At 41.0% G+C, this 20866-nt stretch overlaps 1 protein-coding gene across 2 annotated transcripts in view; it reads right to left on the bottom strand.

Annotated features, from left to right (window-relative positions):
* The window catches only part of golim4a (golgi integral membrane protein 4a), a 47057-nt gene extending 27605 nt beyond the window's left edge, over positions 1-19452 (bottom strand). For both annotated transcript variants that reach the window (XM_084065255.1, XM_084065256.1), the window contains exon 1: positions 18662-19452. In XM_084065255.1, coding sequence (XP_083921381.1) covers positions 18662-18848 — 187 coding nt within the window. In that variant the 5' untranslated portion in view covers positions 18849-19452. The remainder of the gene's footprint in view (positions 1-18661) is intronic.
* Positions 19453-20866: the final 1414 nt, after the last annotated feature.

The raw sequence follows: 20866 nt of genomic DNA, 5'->3' as shown, positions 1-20866 counted from the left end.
TGTTTGTTAAACAACGGGAGCACACATTGCACACATTGTCACTCAAGAAGACAAACAACCGCTCAACCTCAAGTGATTGTCAGTTAAACCACTTAAACCCTCGATGCTTGGTCCTTTGGCTCTACTTGGTCTGCTCTTTTTTTCCCTCTGCGCCAAATCTCACAACGCGTCACACAGCGCAACGTGCTGTGAGCTTGTAGATCGGCTATTTTCGGCAGACGTTTCACCCCAGAATAGGGATGCTGGGTTCAAGTGGTTAAAAAAAAACAATCCTGTTCTCCTGGTCTCTAAGATGGTTATTGTTATCTTGAGATTATACACTGCACACACACACACACACACACGTTTGTTTTACTATACTTGTGAGGACATCAACACTTTAGGACAGCCATGTTACGAATGTCATTTAAAAATAATAATTGCCACTTAAACCGTAAGCCGAAAAACAGCAGATCTACAAGCCCACAACGCGTCGCAGCTTATAGATCGGCTGTTTTTCGGTGCATGACAATGGCGCGCAACTAAGTATAAATCATGTTGAACTCTAATTCCAATCCCTAAAGCTAACCTCTAAATGTCTAATCCTAATGTTTTTCTAATTGTACGTATCGCTAAAAAATGTTTTTTTTAACTATAAAACAACCATTTGTCTTGTGAGGACCAGAAAAACGGTCCTCACAATGTATATTTCTTCAAATTCTACAATACTTGGTCCTCGTAAGTATAGTAATACACACACACACACACACACACACACACACACACACACACACACACACACACACACACACACACACACACACACACACACACAGTGTGTGACTGTATGTGTGTACAGTCAGCCATTGCTTGTCATTACTTACATCAAACATACCAGCATGTTATACTGTTGAGGTCATACACTTTGTTTTTGTTGTTAAGGGAAGTGGGCAGTCTCTCTCAGTATTTGTCGTCCAGTGAGAGACAGACATCGGGAAGCTGAGATGGACGGGGGAGTGGAGGCACACGAGTGAAGCTTCTTCTCATGGGATTTGATTATAGCCGTCCCCACATGAACTTCTCATAATGTGGTCTTAACCACTTTTCTAAATTATTTTGAAAACAGTCGATTTGCGATGCGACACGTTGTGAACTTTCAAAAGAAACATTTTACTTTCCACTGTTCTACAGGCTGGCCTGGCATATGAACATATTCTAGAAATGTCTGATCAGCAGTGGTGGAAATAGTACTCAAATGTTTTACTTAAGTAAAAGTATCAATACTGCAATGTAGAAATACTCTGTTACAAGTAAAAGTCCGGAATTCTAAATTGACTTGAGTAAAAAGTCAAAAAGTATTGGTATGAAAATGTACTTAAAGTACAAAAAGTAGAAAGTAGTCTTTATGCAGAAGGCCCCATTTAAAGTTTTCAAAAGTATAAAATGTCTGAAAATCATTTGAAAATAGCAGATCTACAAGCGTGTACATTTCATACTCGTGCTATTTTCAAATGTGCATTGTGAGCTTGTAGATCTGCTATTTTCAAATGGCTGAAATGTATATAGGGCTGAAGTGGTTAAGGTATGTTTTGTAATAATAATCAAAATCTACAAAGTAACTAGTAACTAAAGTTTTCAAATAATTGTAGTGGAGTAAAAGTACAATATTTCCCTCTGAGATGTAGTGGAGTAGAAGTAAAAGAACTGAAAACTGGAAATACTCCAGTAAAGTAAAAACAAATACCCCCAAAAAATACATAAGTACTGTACTTGAGTAAATGTTACTTTACACCACGGCTGATCAGTTTCAAATGAGTTTCTCTCCAGAGCAGCAGAGTAGCTGCGTCCATTACAACAATATCAGCCAAAATGTGTCGATGCCCAATATGAGACCTACTATGTTTTCCCTGACTCAGTTGAGCCCAAAGCGACACACCCTCTGCCTGGGGGATATTACACACATCCAGCTGAGATCAAAACCAGCTAGCATGCGAATAAAACGTTATTTTGACCAATCTGTATGTTAAGCAAGTACATGTTTCCCCGAGTCATGTGGCCCATTGCTCAGCAGCCCGGTGAGCAGTGGTGGAAAAAGTACCCAATTACAAAAGTATCAATACTGCAACCTAGAAATACTCCTAAAAAGTAAAAGTCTGGAAATCAAAATTTCGTTTAGTGCAGAATGTCCCATTTCACAAGTTTTCAAATAGATAGTGTACAAATCTTTTGAAAATAGCAGATCTACAAGCTCACAATGCGTCCCATCGTGACGCATTTTGGGGGTCCTTGACACGAAAACGTTTGAGAACCACTGGCCTATTGCATGTGTATTTCAGCACCATAGAGGCAGAGATGTCTCTTACTGCCTCTGTGTGGGGCGGCTCCAATGTGCTTGGTACCACTGTTTACAGAACGTTATCAGTGTGTAAACACACACAATTATCGCTTAGATATCGTGCTTGGTGTGATCGGCCCTTCACTCTGTGATCCACGGGGTGCCCCACAATAGCGTTATAATAATCATGTGTTATTCATATTTGGTAGGGTTGTCCGATATTGGCTTTTTTACCGATAACCGATATACCGATATTGTCCAACTCTTAATTACCGATACCGATATCAACCGATACCGATATATGCGGGGATTATTGTGATTAGGGTAAGCTCAAATTTCATATCAAACACACCATATACAGTAAGAACTCCTGTAACTTATTTATAAAGCAAAAAAAAAAAAAAAAAAAAATCTTTTTTCAAAAACCGATACCGATATTTTCCCGATATCAATTTTTATGCTAATATCGGCCGATAATATCGGACATCCCTAATATTTGGATATGGCAACCAGGCCAGGATCTCTCTGCTTGAACTTATTAAGGAAAGAGTAAGAGTTGATATTGAAAAAACAGCCTGCCAAATGTGCTTTATGTACATTTAGTAGTTGCTTTGCCAACTCCTGTGGAATCTAAAGAGCTTGTTCACATCCATCTCATTTTATTCTTTAGCTTAGGTTTCATTCTTAGGTTTGATATCTACAGCAAAGTGACGCTAGGCCTGTCACAATTATTACATAATCGTCTAATCGAAATTATTTTATATAATCGTCATAATCAATTCCATGTCAAAAAATGTCATATATTTTTTTTAAATGTCAAAAATAGTGGAAATAGCAGATCTATAAGCTCAAAACGCGTCGCGATGCGACACGTTTTGAGCTTATAGATCGGCTATTTCGACTATTAATGTTTATTTTTAAGTATAAATTAATTGTTATTTGTCACTGCTCAGTGCAACTTTTGTTTACGAAAGCTAAAAGTCAAACAGAAATGTAATTTGTATTCATAATGTTCCATACATTTTCAACGACAGAAACACAATTAAATCGTTAATCGCAATTATTTGAGTGACAATTAATCGTCAACTTAAATTTGTAATTGTGACAGCCCTAAGTGATGCCTCTCCCACCTGCACAAGAGAGACTGTGATTCTACAGTATCTGCTGATATTCCTATCTGCAGCAGATGGTTCTCTACTTGCACAAGAAGCATTTCTGCCCCGTTCTTCTGACCATGATATACTGTGCCTGTCGTATGCATATTTGACACTGTGCCATCTTGTTATCCGACCTTGCTTTCCTTGTTTCTTTCTCTATTCTCTACCTCAGTGGTTCTCAAACTTTTTCATGTCAAGGACCCCCAAAATGATATGTATTTGGCCGCGGACCCCCATCTCCAAATCTTTTGTTCCAGGGACCCCCAGAAGCAAAGATTAGAGTTACAAATGTTTGTTTCAAAAGAACATATACTCATTTTCACGATTTAAAATAAAATAGCAGATCTACAAGCTCATATCTGCTATTCCCCACTTTGAGAACCAATGCTCTACCTTACTGTATGTGTCACGCCCTGGGTCTGGCCCCATCCCTTCCCTGCTCTTCTTTGGTCTCTGATTGCCTAGAATGGACTCAGCTGCAGGTGGCAGCCGTGCCTAGTTGGCTAACGAGCCTCAGAGACTATTTAAGACTGTCTGTGACTTCACTCTGTGGTGGATCATTGTATTGTTGTGGGGCTTGTTTCCTGGTTCCTGTGTTTCCCCGTTGTAATGTAATTCCCTCTGTTTGAAGTGTACCCTTGTTTGTTTGCATTATGATTTAAGTAAAGTCGTCGTTTATTGTCAACCTTGGTCTCCTGAGTATACTGTGATGTTGATTCTGCATATGGGTCGCAAAACATCCGGGTCCCTGACAGAATGGCACTTTTCTTGAAGCTGCAAAGCATTGAAACATTGAGAACTTTGCGAAAGTTGATAAGCAGCATCGCCCATCAAACCCAAAGCCATGGTAATAATGAGCGTTCTCTTGAATATTATAGCTACAGCAGGGGAAAGGAATCAAAGCGTACTAGTACTAATCCAACCAAACGAGTCCAGCAACCTAGAAACAACACAGTCACACTATAAGCCCACACATCAATGGGTTCATTTTTCCACCTAGCCTTATCTGTTACACACTTTAGAGAAAAAAGGGAACACAGGCTCAGTGACAGCTCGTGTCCCCTAAGGCCAATGTCCCTTATGGTGCTGTTAACCCATTAAGACCGGGAACGCATCTGTGTCATCTTGTCACACACACACACACACACACACACATACACACACACTAGCTTGTCTTGACCTGCCTTAACACCAGGTATCTAGCCACAGGTAGCTACTGTAGGCTACCGTACTGTATGTCCTGATGTTATCACATAAATGCACTGTGCATCATAAAGGTGTTTTTCATGAAATCAGTATAGTGAACATTGGCATGTTTTCTCCAAATCTATGTGCTTTGGCCATTCTGTCATTAACCCATCAAAACTGGGAACGCATCTGTGTAACCACTTTACACAGCCATTATCAACCACTGTGCAACCATTATCTTATACTTTGGCTGTTAAAAAATAGCAGATCTACAAGCTCATAGCACGGCACAGAGTGCAGCTTGTAGATCCAGGAACAACATATTTTGAGATGGGGGTCCACGGCCACACACACACACGCACGCACGCACGCACGCACGCACACACACACACACACACACACACACACACACACACACACACACACACACACACACACACACACACACACACACACACACACACACACACACACACACATCTGGGGGTCCCTGGAACAAAATATTTTGAGATAGGGGGGTGGTCCCGACAAATACATATCATTTTGGGTGGTCCTTGACATGAAAAAAAGTTTGAAAACCATTATAGCAACATACCTAGCTAGCAACCTGTTAGGATTTGGAAGACATTTGTAGAATCCCCCAGAAGCAAAGATTTGAGTTACAAATGTTCGCTTTAAAAAATACATATATATTCAAAGATTTGAATATATGATATCTTAAGATTTCTTAGGCGATTCAAAAATAGCAGATCTACAAGCTCATAGCGTGGCACTCGGTGCCACGCTATGAGCTTGTAGATCTGCTATTTTTGAATAGCCAAAGAAATCTCCAAATGACTGAGATGCGTTCCCGGTCTTGATGGGTTAAAGTGCATGGTCGGAACAAACAAGGGGCCTCCAGTAAGGCAGTGACCTTTACTGGTCTCCTGGGTTAGCTAGCAGTGGCCAGGTTGCCGTTGGTCAGGCTTGGCTGGTGGTGTGTGCGGACTGGGACGCGTATCAAATCACACAAGCACTATTAAATGTAACAGGGCTGCCTCTGGTTTTTGTGTGTGTTTGCATGGGTGCGTGTCTGTGCACATTGAAGAGTCATGTTCGTAATGTATATTGCACAGGTGCACAGTGTACTGTATAGATATGCAAATGCATGTATACAGTACGATGTGCCTGTGCATATAGCTAACTGGAGGTTTGTTTTATAGGGCGTAGCAGTTGTGGCCACTTCCTGGTTCCACTTCGAAATACTCAATGCATTTTTCCCATTGACATTTCCAAAAATATTTATATCAATTCATTTAAGCCTAGAATCAAGCCATCCAGGGCATCCAGGACATGGTGAATCATGACCATTAAAAAAAAAATTCTGTGATTTTCTTTATTTTATATTTAATTATATGATATAATATATTTAATAAATACCCTTTGTTTTGCCGTTTTCAAAAAAGTTTTTTCACAGAATCAAACGTTTTATGGTCATGATTCACCAGGACCCTGGATGGCTTGATTCTAGGCTTAAATTAATTTATATAATTATTTTTGGAAATGTCAATGGGAAAAATGCATGGAGTATTTTGCAGTGGAACCAGGAAGTGGCCGCAACTGCTATGCCCTATTGGCAAAAGTGAGTGGTTTGATATTGATGTCAGACAGCCCTTTCACACACACACACAACATGCAACATGCAGTGAATGTACTTGATGGGTATTGGCAAGAACCTCACGAAACGATATGTATCACGATACTTGGGTCACGATACGATTGTATCACGATATATTGCGATGCGATACATTGCGATATATATTGAGACGAATCACTGGAAGGCGAACTGGCTAGTACAGCGACATCTACTGTAGAGGAGTGGAGTGTCAGGACCGGACTTCTACCATTGGTTTCTATGCATGGGAACAGAGGTTTTTTTCTCCAAAAGTATTGCGATACTACAGCTTGGAGTATCGATAGAGTATTGGGAAATAAAATATTGCGATATATTGCCATATCGATTATATTGCCCATCTCTAGAAATGTGTACCGTTCTTTATGGATGCCCAGAAATCTTTGAGCACTCATACGGCATCAACACTGGCCAAGCAGAAGGCCCAGGTCACTATATAAAACTCATAAATAGCCCAAAAACTCAAAATGCATTTCCATCTAGCTCATGACCTCTGTCATATCTAATCCTCTTCTCTTTCCTGTCACTGTTAGCTTAGAGGACTTACTGAGGAGTATCTGATTACATAGATTACAAAACATGGCTCACCCTGATCCATTACAGTTCAGTAAAAAGGACAGAAATCAGATTACAGGTGTTGAAAAAACAAAAAAAGGAGGTAAAAAGTGAGCACCTTGTTGATTACTCAGCAGCACTGACTGTTTTCCTGGGCGGGGTGCTGGGTGGTAAAGTGTCCAAACTCAGCTGCCTTTACTCAAATTGTAACTCTGATCACTTTTTTGCAACTCTAGACAGGTGGGAACCAGGTTGACTTCTACTATCAACTGTCTAACTCAGTGGTTCTCAACCAGTGGTCCGGGGACCACCAGTGGTCCTTGAGGGGGTTCCAGGTGGTCCCCAGCTAAATGATGGAGTTGGCAACCAAATCGACCCGTATAGATCTTTAACTCATTTTACGCTCTAAAGAGTTAAATTATTGTTAAACATTACTTAATTTACAATAAGTCTACACAATTTGAGAATGTAGAATAATTGTTCTTTTGATCGACATTTGCCAATTATCTCTCCTATTGGTACCACATCAATACAGCATGGATGGAAATGTGGACAAAATCTTATCCACGATTAAAACATTTCCTAAAGCTGGCTGGCCTTACACTACAGGGTTTTTGTTTTGGGTCTGAGTCTAAATCTCATCAAATGGTGGTCCGCGGCTAACAGTACAGTAACTTTACCGACTTCAAGCTGAAGAAGAGCCACTTGTACATTGTACAAGACTCCGTCCTACTGGAGTTCATCTGTAAAGCCTGGATAGAGGCTCTATGCACAGCAGCCATATTGGACAGAAATTGGGCCCCTTCCTCGCTTCCTTCACAGGTGTCACCAATGACACTAATGAAGGCTGTGTTCCATTTAGTGTAGCACAGTGGTTCTCAAACTTTTTAATTTCAAGGACCCCCATAACTCTGAGAGTGTACAAATGGAACCAAATGGACCCGGGAGGGTCCATTTGGTTCCATTTGTACACCCTCTCAAGGAACCATGAGGGTCCCTGGACCACACTTTGAGACCCACTAGTATTTCTAGTGAGCCAACATGCACAATATCAGCACCTTGACTCTGTTTGACCAGAATGGAACAGAGCCTTCATTAGTATCATTGCTAACACCTGTGAAGGAAGTCAGAAGAGGCCCAATTTTTCTCCAAAATGGCTGCTGTGCATAGAGCCTTGTTGCCAATCAAGTCAACAATTCTAAATAGTAAAAAAATATAAATTATATTTTTTTACTATTTAGAATTGTTGACTTCATTGGCAACATAATTGTACTTTCATAGCCATTTGAGACATGTATTGTTATTATTTCTAAACTATAGGAAAGGCTAAGCGCTAAAAAACCCTCATGTTTCACATCTGAGACCTCACGGGCCGCTGTAGCTCGGGACTCTGCAGTGGTGGAAAAAGTACTCAAATGTTTTACTTAAGTAAAAGTATCAATACTGCAATGTAGAAATACTCTGTTACAAGTAAAGGTCCAGAATTCAAACTGTACTTGACTAAAAGTATAAAAGTATTGGCATAAAAAATGTACTTAAAGTACCAACAGTAACTGTACTCATTATGCAGAACGTCCCATTTCAAGTTTTCAAATGTATACAAATCGTTTGCAAATAGCAGATCTACAAGCTCATCGTGAGCTTGTAGATCGGCTATTTTCAAATGGCCAAGAAACGTATATAGGGCTGAAGTGGTTAATGCATGTTTTATAATAATAATCAAAATCTACAAAGTAACTAAAGTTTTCAAATGATTGTAGTGGAGTAAAGGTATAATATTTGCCACTGAGATGTAGTGGAGTAGAAGTAAAAGTATTGGAGATTGGAAATACTCAAGTAAAGTACAAATACCTCAAAACTGTACTTAAGTACAGTACTTGAGTACATTCACTTAGCTACTGTCCACCACTGGGACTCTGTGACATAGCGTTGCCATCAGGACAGGGGGTGCCATGTGAATATCTTTGACCTATTTTTCAAATGTGAAGGTATCGACAGGCATGTCTGTTAAAACAGGTGGTAATAAAATCAGATATTCCACTGTGAAACAAGTGCTTAAATCAGGTCTTTTTTACAGCCTGTGCATAATTTCCGATTTAAAAAGATAAACACGGAAGTGTGCTCTTCCTGGCTGCCTGAGAGCACGCCTCTGTGTGAAATAAGAGAATAGGCCATTCATCATCTTAAAACGTGGTGCAAAAACACAATGACTGGGCAATATAAATCACTGCAGGAATTGTTTGATTAGAGGGATGTTATTTTGGTCCAGCAAACAGACACCGAGGATACGTTTGCCAAGACTGTCATAAGAAGCCAGATCTAAACAAATAATTGCCCTCCAGCACAGAGTAAATGAAGACTATGATTGTAATATCACTTTGTAAATCAGTTACAGGACCAGAAATAAATATCTATTTATATGGCACTCCATTCCAGTGGTGGAAAAAGTACTCAGATATTCTACTAAAGTGGTTAATGTATGTTTTATAATCTAATCATTTATATCAGCAAAGTAACTCAAGTTTTCAAATAATTGTCGTGGAGTAAAAGTACAATATTTTCCTCCGAGATGTAGTGGAGTAGAAGTAAAAGTATTAAACATTGGAAATACTCCAGTAAAGTAAAAGTACCTCAACATTTTACTTAAGTAAATGTACTTAGTTACTTTACACCACTGCAGACATGTACATATGTATGCACATTAGGCCGACCCATCAGGATACATGCATAGCTTTAAGTGCCAGCTGGTTCTTTTAATGACTGACAACTGCTTGTCTGTGGTTATAGTGGGCAATCAATACACCCCACTCTAAACCCTTAACCCATTCAGACCTGAGGCCGATTCTACAAAATGTCTTCTAAATCCTAACAGTTTTCTGGAAGAAAAAAAAACGTATGTTACTATATCAGTGGTGCTCAAACTTTCTGTCAAGGACCCCCAAAATTATATGTATTTGGTCGCAGACCCCCCATCTCAAAATATGTTGTTCCAGGGACCCCCCCAGACGCAAAGATTTGAGTTTTTTTCGCTTTAAAAAACGCCGGGCTATGAGCTTGTAGATCTGCTATTTTTGAATAGCCAAAGTATGAAATAATGGTTAAAGTGGTCACACAGATGCGTTCCCGGTCTTAAAGGGTTAAGCTGTAGCCCACCTCTATAAATATATATATAGGTCACTTTACAGCGATCAACATAGCATAGATATCAAATGACCGTTGTCTGACAATTTACTGGGTCCCCACCACTTCTGAACAATGACAACAAACATGGGTGTGGTGGTGTTTTTCTGTGCAATGCAAAGGGCCCCAACAGTAACTTTACCTAAGGGCTTACTCTTTGTGTTCTCTAAATACGCTTCGATGCACAGCTTTTGGGGCATGTTGTTATCATAGGCGAACATTTAAAAAGAAAGAAATTCTAAGAAATACAAATAAAAAAGGATATTTCGACGTACGTCAAATTGTACATATACGGTTAATAAGTTGCAAAGGTCAAAAGTACTTCCATTCCATTATTATAGTTGTGTTCAAGTCGTTTAGAACTTTCAAAACATTCCCTTAACTGTCTTAATTTTATCACTTGAAATATTGCTGATTGAATATAGGCAGTACCGTTTTGAAAATTAAAAAAAGATAGATCTATGATGCATCTATTGATCTAGCAATCACATATCCACTGCCTTTTGGGCACGTAAACAATGTCATCATTGTAGTAATGAATCCTTTCATGCAGAACAGTGTGTTGATGCCATTCTGGAACCAATATTCCTGACCGTGAGCCTTTTCTTCTGCTATTGAAACGCAGAGAACTGGTTCGAGGGTACACTTAGGCACTGGCTCTGAACCGGCCCTCAAACTGCCTTGTATTGGTGGAAGAGGGGTATTTGTGACACTTCTATACATGTTTGGTTCTCTGCTACTGGATGCATACTGTAGGCTAGTCCAGTGCTTCCCAAAAGACACACCAGTGTGCCGTGAGACAAGTCCAGATTGTGTGGCAACTACACACATTATTATTGTAATATATACAACTACACAAAATAGTTATGAATTAGTCTTTAATTTACTATATCAGTGCACTTTCTGGGCACTCATTTGACAATACAGAGGAAAATGTTATTCTCTAAAAAATATATTTTAAACACTTTCAAACTTGGCTTCCCTATTTTGGGCAATGGGCCTGTCATTATAGGTGAGAATTTGCCGTGTCACATTGTGAGCATGTATTTTCGCTATGAATACAGGTGTGCCTTGAGATTTTCACTTGCCCTTCTTGGGCACAACACGTTTGAAAACCACAGGCTAGACCTTTGAATAGAGAAATAAGAGCCAATTGTGTAACCTTGATGGTATAATTAACTACGGTAATGATGTTAAGGTGGCTGCTTATACTGTGAGAAACTCAAGAGATGCCATCGAGTGGAATTTGAGTGAGAGCTCAAGCACACTGAAAGCTGTGTGAATTTTGATTTTGGGTTTTAAAAAGACAGCATACCAATTATTTTCCACTGCTTTTTCCAGCAATGAAATTAAGATAGATACTGACAGAGGGGAATACAATCGATAAGGATAAACCATTATGGCAAGTATTGCAACACCTTTGGGCATACGTATCACTATCAGCTCAGTTTGTCTTTTGTGTTTATTGACATGTTGTGAACATCACATTAACTGAATCATTTTGTGAGCTGTGATGATACCATTGTCTATGGTTTTAGGACCAACAAACAGAAAGGAAGCGAATCTAGGCTGTGACTTATGACTATGTCTTATGACTAAGACCAGTGGGGGTCGCCAAATTATTTGGAGGGGTCGCCAGTTGCTTTTCTGAATGTGCTCAAAGTAATGAAAATCGGAATAAAAAAATGTGTTTTTTGGAAGGGGAGAGAGCGAGGAAGAGTATATGCGCGATTGCGCGTGCACACTTCTGTCTGTGTGGCACTGGCCACACTGAGACAGACCGTTCACGCTGGCTCTGCGCTCCCTGCAGCACAAGGGAGATTACCTCCTTCCTTTGCCACATAAACTTAAGTTGCTCTGTGAAAGTTAAAAAAACTGCGAAAAGTTAATCTATGGAAGGTTAGGAAACCGTCGCAATACATGGAACGGTGGCTATCAACAGCCTGTGGATGGTGGATGGAACGGTGTGGTGGATGCATCTTGCCCATAAAAAGATATCACACCCCACCTAACACCACACAAGTATTGTCAACTTTGACCCGCAAGTGAGAAGCTTACAGTGGGCAAAGTTGAGGCACAGCTGTTTACAAAGCAGGTGGAAAAATGTATTGATCAGCCCCAATGTGTCTGAGGTTCTGACACACGCAAGCTTAACGTCAGTGAAAACAAAGATTTTATCATTTCACCCAAATCACATCGATAAATCAGTGGAGTTTTTCAACATAAGAGGTGGAATTGCCATTGGCTACTGGAGCTGTGGGAAGAGGTGCGTACTGTATAATGTCCTCTCAGATGCAAGGTTCGATTCGAGTGTAATATTACTCCTCTTATCAAACCCCCCGTTTTAGAAAATATACCTATAATTAAAGTCTTAACGATTAACTAATATAGTTATTCAATTTAGTATAGCAGTCTCAGTCTGTATGTGTGCATGCACATGTTTGTTCATTGTGCAAACACTGAACACACACAATGTGTGTTTGTTTGCGTGTATGTTGTTAGATTGGTGAGTATGGAGGGGGGTCGTGAGTCCTAGCCAAGTGTTTTTGGGGGTCGCCACTCGCCAGACAAAAAGGTTGAGTACTGCTGACTTAGACTTATGTCCAATGGCAAATACAGAAAAAAGACAATTTACAAGCACAACATGTCGCAATGTGATGCTTTGTAGGCTTTTAGATCTGCTGTTTTGGAAAGAAATTTTTCCTTTTAGAACATTTGCCCCAAGATTAATGTGGTTAAATCTGAGTGTAATTATGCTGTGACTCTACCATCAGCATGACAAAGTTAATAGTTGCTTACAGAGAAACTAAGTAGACTTTATTAGGTTTCCAGTGCCAGTCAAGTAAGTCAGTAAGTCTACTCTAGCATCCTGTTATTGTGATGTATTTGCAGCCTACTTTGTTGTGAAGAAGGGCTAAACAGCTGCCAGTGGCGCAAACAGTCTAAACCCATTCATGGACAGGTTGGTTATTCCACATAGAAGAGACTATATAGCCTGCCGTTCATAAATCACTGTCTAAACCTCACAACCTTTCTTCCTCAAAGCCCCCCTTCTTACATCTGACAAAAGCACACACACACACACACACACACACACACACACACGATGTTGTTGTGAGCTTGTAGATCAGCTATTTTCACTATTTCAGAAGCTTATTTCAGAAACTTAAAATACAAAAAGAGTTGACAATTGACAATGAAATGCCCAAAACAAGTATGCCAGATTTAAAGCAAACATTTTAACAATGTTATGAGTGATTCTAAATGACAAGGTATATAAGTGGCTCTGACTGACACCTCTCTACCAGGCTGTAAGACCGGCTCTACAGGTTGAAGCAGATGTTTGGGGTGACCTCATGACTTTAGTGTGCTCCCTTATCTCAGCTGAGATGTGCCTCAGGGCAGGGTGGCTACAACCGTGTGTGTGTGTGTGTGTGTGTGTGTGTGTGTGTGTGTGTGTGTGTGTGTGTGTGTGTGTGTGTGTGTGTGTGTGTGTGTGTGTGTGTGTGTGGACTGTTCAGAGATTGCACCGATTAAAACACACTCACATTCAAGTAGACTGTTAGATTTATACAACTAGACCATACCCGTCGGGGGATATGAGCACCCACGCTTGTTTCACGCACATGATTTGGCAACCCGGGAGCCAGCGAACACAAAAACGCTAATAAACAGCTGACATTTGGGGAAAGTGAAAAACGGGCTTCGCTGTTCCGTGCACATGGTAATGGTCAATGTCTGTGTGCAAATGCAGAGCAATTGCTCCAGCCACTGACTGAGGAGAACCGGGCAGAAGAGATTTTGGGCTCACCGCACACACAGAGCTTTGTAGAATTATAGGAGGATAGGAGGATTATTAGGAGGATTATTAGGAGGATAGGAGGATAACCTATACATAGGCTGCTAATACAACTTAGTCCCCAGGACTTTTTAAGTGTTATCCTTTTAGCCTAAATGTCTGAGTGTACCTCGTGCTGTTTATATTTCGGACTAATAAAGTATTCAATCAATCAAACATTTTCACTTTGTTTACACAAGATAATAACCTCTAGGTACAAGATAAAGATTAAAGATAGACTCTTGGAAAGTTGCTTCAACTTGACACCTCTACCACAGAACATTCATTGGGCTTTTGTCATATTTTAGTTACTCAGCCTCTTAAAGTCCTCACTGTACTTAATGTATCCATTTGTAACTCAAAGAGTGTACAAGGGTAACATTATATACAAATGGACCCTTTGCATAAACAGTCCATTTGGTTACACACTGAGGGCTTTACTGTGTAGTGTACACCAGTCTTTCTCAAAGTAGGGTCCAGGGATCCCCAGGGGTCATTGATGGGGTTCCAGGGGGTCCCCAGATAATTATTGATAGGAACCAAAATACCAAATGGACCCTTACAGGTTACAGGTATGTAACTAGAGAGTGTACAAATGGTTCCATGTGTACACTCATCTGGGTTATGGGGGTCCGTGGTCAAATACATAAGAAACTGAGTGTCCTTGAAATGAAACAAGAAATGACACAGTCATATATATCAGCTCGCACTAAGCTAAATCCCTTGAGTTCCGGCTGGCCCACATGCTGGAACAGAAGGTGGCGGTAATGTTCCTATGAGATGGTTGCCAACCACCCTTAAACTCCAAGAAGAAGAAGGTTCAGGGCAGGCCAGGCACAGATATAGAAACCTAGATACCTCATTGGCCTCTGCAGTTCATTGGAGCGATGTGCTTGGTATAGACGGGTTTCATGTTTGTAAACATTGAGAGGATATGACCGCGCAGAGGAGGGGGTAAGCCTATGGGTGCGTTTGGAAATTACGCACCGGAGCACACTCGCCTATTAGTTTGTATTGGCCAGTGCGCTCACTGCCGCTCAGGGCTGTATTTTCGAACGCGCCTTTCCCCCAGGCATGCGCAGATTGCGCATTCTGCTCTGTGATGACGTCGCTCGGAAACCCGTCTATAGTGGCCGCCATATTTCCGGGGGGCACGGGCACTGGCCAATCACAGCGTGTTGACTACCATCTAGTTGTCCCGCCCCCACCTGCCTCTCATTGGCCTACTGAACGCCCCCTTCTGTGACATACGCGGAAATTTCCAGCTGCCCCCCAGAAGCGGAAGTGCGTCCGCCATACACACGCTTTAGAGCCAGAGGAGGCGTCTACCTTTATATGTCTATGAGGCCAGGGGCCGACATTATAACTCTATGGGGGGGCGAACATTAGCCATGTTAGTACTGCTAGCTGCATTCATTGATACTGTAGTGTATTTTTGAACTCTATGATAGCTACACAGAGGATATTGGGTCACCATGGCTTTTCACACAGAGACAAACTTTTCAGGCTGTAGTACAGAACAGATCCAGATAAAACGGAAAGTGTGGCAGAGTGTGTGTTGGAAGAACATCTACCCTTGACAGAAAAACAAACGGAGCCTATGCAGCGTGTGAAAGTAAGCCAAGTGAGTGTGATATTAATGAATACATGCCATTTGTGGTCTTCTTTATATTGTGATTGCATGTTTATGTTGGCAAATAAATTGTTGCTGTTCATAGAGCATTTAATTATTTCCGTAGCAAAGAGGCTACACTTTACATCATGGATGAATGATGACAGATAGGTCACTGTACATGGTATGAATATTTACATTCAGTGTATAACTGCCTCTGTGTCAGTTTGGTACTTTGAAGTTTTTGGTTCCTACCTACCTGCAGCCAATCTGGGAACCCGTCACAAAAAAAGGAAATAAAGTAACTAATTGTTGGTGCACCAGTGTTTCCGGGGACGTTTATTACGGATGTACAGATGCAAAAATCGTTTTGCCAAGCTAGTTTCAGTGTTGTTGTAAAAGTTCATACCAAGAAGATAAAAAAGTCCCCTAAAATTCCTCTTTTATATGCATGCAGCCAATAAGTTACGGTTTGTTGATATTTTTGGGTTGTTTTTTTGCCAAAGAGATCTACTTTGAGATTTAGTGTTGTGTTGGAACAAATGTTGTTAGCTAACTAGCTAAGTGCTAACGCAAAATGTTTGCCAAGTGAATTATTGTTGTAGATGTTGTAGTTTGTCTGATTTGGTTGCAGAAGGAATTAATGTGTATGGTTTGTTTATTGTTTGATCGGTGATTTATTGTATTTCATGTACGTTTTTGTCAGTTCTCACGGTCTGGATCTAATCAATCCTACCAGTAAATACTAGTAAGAGCGTGTTGCTGTCATCAATGCCCCAGAGGGAATAGAACACCGAAGTCCTGACGTCACTGCTAGTAGAGGGCGCTTTCTGCAGGTTCATGGCTTTACTTTTTGTATTGATATCCTCGTTGGAGAATCTTAGATCGCTTCATATAAGAACTGTGTTCCAAAAATAAACACACCACCCTGGCGTTTTTACTCATATGGATATGAAGCATCGACTGAAGGTGTAAATGTACACATTTACCCAAAGAGTAACGCAATATAAACACTAGAAACGAGTCAAACAACCCAAAGACTACATTTCCCATGAACGCAGCTGCTGTAGGGACAGTGATTTCAGACCCGGAAGTAGTAGTTCTTAAGACTTTTAAGGCAGAATTCATTCCATTTTCGCCAGAAACTGTCACGGTCCGCTCCTCGGGCCGTGGACAGTGACTTTATTATTTGGACCTTGTATGCCCTTTTATGGTGTTGGACTCCTAAGGGCTGTTCTTTAGGCCTGTTTAGGCCGTTATGTTCGGCACTCTTGTATTGTATCTCTGTTACCTAGTCACCTGTGCTCGTTGCCTGTTAGCCTATCCTATGTTGATTGTCTGTTGTGTTCACCTGCGTCCTGTTAATCCCCTGTCTATTTAAGTCCTCTGTTTGCTTCAGTTCCCTGTCGGTTCGTTGATTGTAGTCAGTGTGAGTTTATGCCAGTCTTTGCCTCCCCACTTATTGTTGCCTTGTATTTAATTCCCCTAGCTTTCCCAGTATAGTTTTCCCTTACTCTTTATTGTCTCTTTCTTGTTACGATTACCCGGTTACTGACTTTGCCTGTACCTAGACGTTGATTGCTGCCTACTCCATTGTGTCGGTGTTAATAAACACTTTAATTTGAACTACGCTGCCTCTGCCTCTCATCTTGCGCTTGGATCCTACACTTCTCTGCCTCGCACGTGACAGAAAACAGGCTGTATCAAATATGAATGAATATCATAAACGATGCAGAACCACCCCCCTGACAAAAACGCCGGGGTGGTGTGTTTATGTTTGGAACACAGTTCTTATATGACGTGATCTAAGATTCCCAAATTGGGATTTGGATTTCAACACAAAAAATAAAGCCACAAACCCGTGAAAAAGCGCCCTCTAGTGGCAGTGACGTCAGACTTCGGTGCTCTATTACACAGTGCCTTGTTCAATCTCCACCGAAATGTTCCTCCTGAGAACCCACGTGTTGACGTTTCGTCTGGCAGCAGAAAGGGCTCATATATTGTAGCATTGCCATTGTCAATGTAATTTCAATACAGCATTTACACGCTTATGTGGCATTGTGTATGTTGTCTTATGTTTCGAATTAATACCATACAAAATGACACCAATAAAAACGATTAACAAGTAAACAGGAAACCAATGAGGCCAGCCAATGAGGAGACAGTGCTGTTACCAAGGCCAGCCAATGAGGAGAAAGTGACGAGAAAGTGACGACTATGTGCAGCGTCTGTTTACTGGTCAGCAGTGCCATCAGCCCTGCCAGGCAGGCGAGCTGGTAAAAAAGTTTGAGAACTTAACACAATCACAACGCCACCAGTCAGTCAGTCAGTCAGTCAGCCAGCCAGCTGTGTTTACACTACTCTGGGTTCCTTTAGGGGGTCTAAATTGACCCATACAAGTCTGTAACTCTGACATGATACAAATGGAACCAAATGGACCCTAACGGGTCCATTTGGTTCCATTTAGTTAAGGGGGAGACCTAGCTGTAGAATACAACTCTCGTAGACGTATTTATGATTCTGACGTTCTCAATCTACGAGAGTTGTAGGGTTCACCCCCCATGGACACAGAGACTTTCAGCACTATACCCCGTAGACACTCCAAACATGTACAAATTGAAAAAACGGTGCTTACTGCTACGCTCAAAATGTTAACTCTCTCTACGGGGTAGTAGTTTAATGTAATAATCCATATCTTTCAATAAAGAAGTGTTTTAAGGCCGTCTGTGGCCGAACGCCATTTTTTCACCCTCGTTTACTTCCTGTTTACATTGAGTGTAATTCAGGGTTTCACCAGATGGGCGCGTCACTACCGCCCGTTGGGAACTTCCGACAGAATTGGCCACAGACGGCATTAAAACACTTCTTAATTGAAATATATGGATTATTATATTAAACTACTACCCCGTAGAGAGAGCTAACATTTAGGGCGTGGGGGTAAGCACCTTTATTTTCAATGTGTACATGTTTGGAGTGTCTACGGGGTATAGTGCTGAAAGGCCATGTGTCCAAAGGTGGTGAACCCTACAACTCTTGTAGATTGAAAACGTCAGAATCATAAATACGTCTACGAGAGTTGTATTCTACAGCTAGGGGAGACCCTGACATTTTAAAGTTTGAGAACCACTCGCACTGACTACAGTACCTTGGAGCTGCGCAGAGAGGGACTCCTGGTGCTGCTGGTACTTCAGAGCCATCGCCTCCGTCCTCTTCAGCTGCTTGTGCACCTCGTAGGAGATCATGCCCCCGTAGATCATGCCGAACACCACGGTGGCCAGCAGCAAGGACTGGAAGATCCTCCTCTGTCTCCGCGAGCACACCCCGTTACCCATGGTGGTGGTGGTGGACCTCCTCCCGGAGCTCCCCTCCTCCCCAGACCCAACGAACCCCGTGTCTGCTGCCTGGGCTGGAAAACTTCCTCCACTCACTTTTCTGACTGTCCTGTCCCCCTCCTCACTGCATGTTCTCCAGATGTTCTTCTATTATCAGGACTGTCTTCACCCGGATGTTTCCCTGATAATAATAATAGGTGATCTTCAGGACTTGTTCTCAGTGATGCATGATGATCGCCACATCCACACGGACGATAACCCCCTCCTCCTCCTCCTCCTCTCCCCTGTTACTTACTTCAGAGGACGGAGCTGAGGCTCTGATTTTTCCGCTTTGACTTTAAACAAACTCGCATCAAAACTCCTCCCGTTGTTTCCTGAAAAGCAAGAAGGCAGCGCAACAGTCTTTGGCACCATGCGCGTTATTATCCTGTTATTACGAACAAACAGATTGAAGTGCTGTTGCTGCTGCTGCCCGATAGAAGCAGAACACAGTGGGAAAGTTGGCTTTTTTTTGGTTGGGCGACACGGCGGCCTACGTCGTTGCACCTAGTTTAGTTTAGTTACGTGTCACCTAAAAAAGCAGCTGCCTGCCTGCCATCCAAACTGCTGCTGCAACTCTAAAAGGGAAGTCCCACCCCTCCGAAAACAAGGCCCTAATAATTACCCTGCTCCCGCCCCACAGAGGAAGACATTTACCCCTTATTGGTCACCGCAGAGCTCTGTCAGAAAGGACTGGAATGTGAGGGTGTGCTGGAGGGTCTGGAGTAAAAGTATCAATACTGCATTGTAGAAATACTCTGTTACAAGAAGTAGAAGTCCGGAATTAAGCATTTACTTGAGTAAAAGTACAAAAGCATTGGTATAAAAATGTACTTAAAGTACCAAAAGTAGAAAGTACTGATTGTGCATCATTATTTTCAAATGATAAAATGTATGAAAAATCTTTTGAAAATAGCAGATCTACAAGCTCACAACACACATTGTGAGCTTGTCGATTGGCTATTTTCAAATGGCCAAAATGTATATAGGGCTGAAGTGGCCAATGTATGTTTTGTAATAATAATCAAACTCTACAAGGTAACTAAAGTTTTCAAATATTGTAGTGGAGTAAATGTACAATATTTGACTCTGAGATGTATGGAGTACAAGTAAAAGTACTGAAACTGGAAATACTCTAGTAAAGTAAAAAGAATACCTCAAAAGTAAGTACAGTACTTGAGTAAATGTACTTAGTTACTTTCCACCACTGGCACAGGTTCTCAACGTCGAGTTCTGTGATCACCAGGAGAGGTCCCTAATGGACCTTCTAATGTGTGAGGGGGCGTTTTCAAGGAGGCTTTTCAATTACTATTTCCCCTATTATTATTTTTTATTTTTTCTATTTATTTTATTTTATTTTATTTCTTAATGATAAAACACTGAAACTGTGTCTGTGTGAACCTGCTGTGTTGATCTGTAAAGTACAAATGTAATCAAAAACGGACTAGCATGACTGTTATTACAGTTTAATAACAGTCATGTTATGTTATAACAGACTGTTATTACAGTTTGTTATTACAGTTTTATAGGTACTTTGTTACTTTGCACCACTTGTATTTCTGCATTAATTAACTACGTGTCCTATCTATTCTGAAGAAAACCTGGAGACTGGCAAGTCAGCCACTGTATACTGACTCTAGTCATTTATTTATTTTAATCAAAGATTTGCAGCGGACACGGACAAGTCTTGCCACGGACACATATGTCCATGTACGGACACGTTGATGACCCCTGTCCACTACATCTCAAATTTTGTACTTTTACTCCACACAATTATTTGAAAACTTTAGTTACCAGTTACTTTTCAGATATAAATTATGATATTATGAAACATACATTAATCACTTTAGCCCTATTTTATACTTAGGCTATTTGAAAATAGCCGATCTACAAGCTCACGCGTTGTGAGCTTGTAGATCTGCTATTTTCAAATATGTTAGTACTTTTACTTTTGGTACTTCAAGTACATTTTGATGCCA

This window comes from Gymnoscopelus microlampas (genome assembly GCF_963454915.1).
Source record: "Gymnoscopelus microlampas genome assembly, chromosome: 8".
NCBI classification, from domain to species: Eukaryota; Metazoa; Chordata; class Actinopteri; order Myctophiformes; family Myctophidae; genus Gymnoscopelus; species Gymnoscopelus microlampas.
Note: the sequence above shows the minus strand (reverse complement) of the source record. Positions and strands in the feature narration are given on the sequence as shown.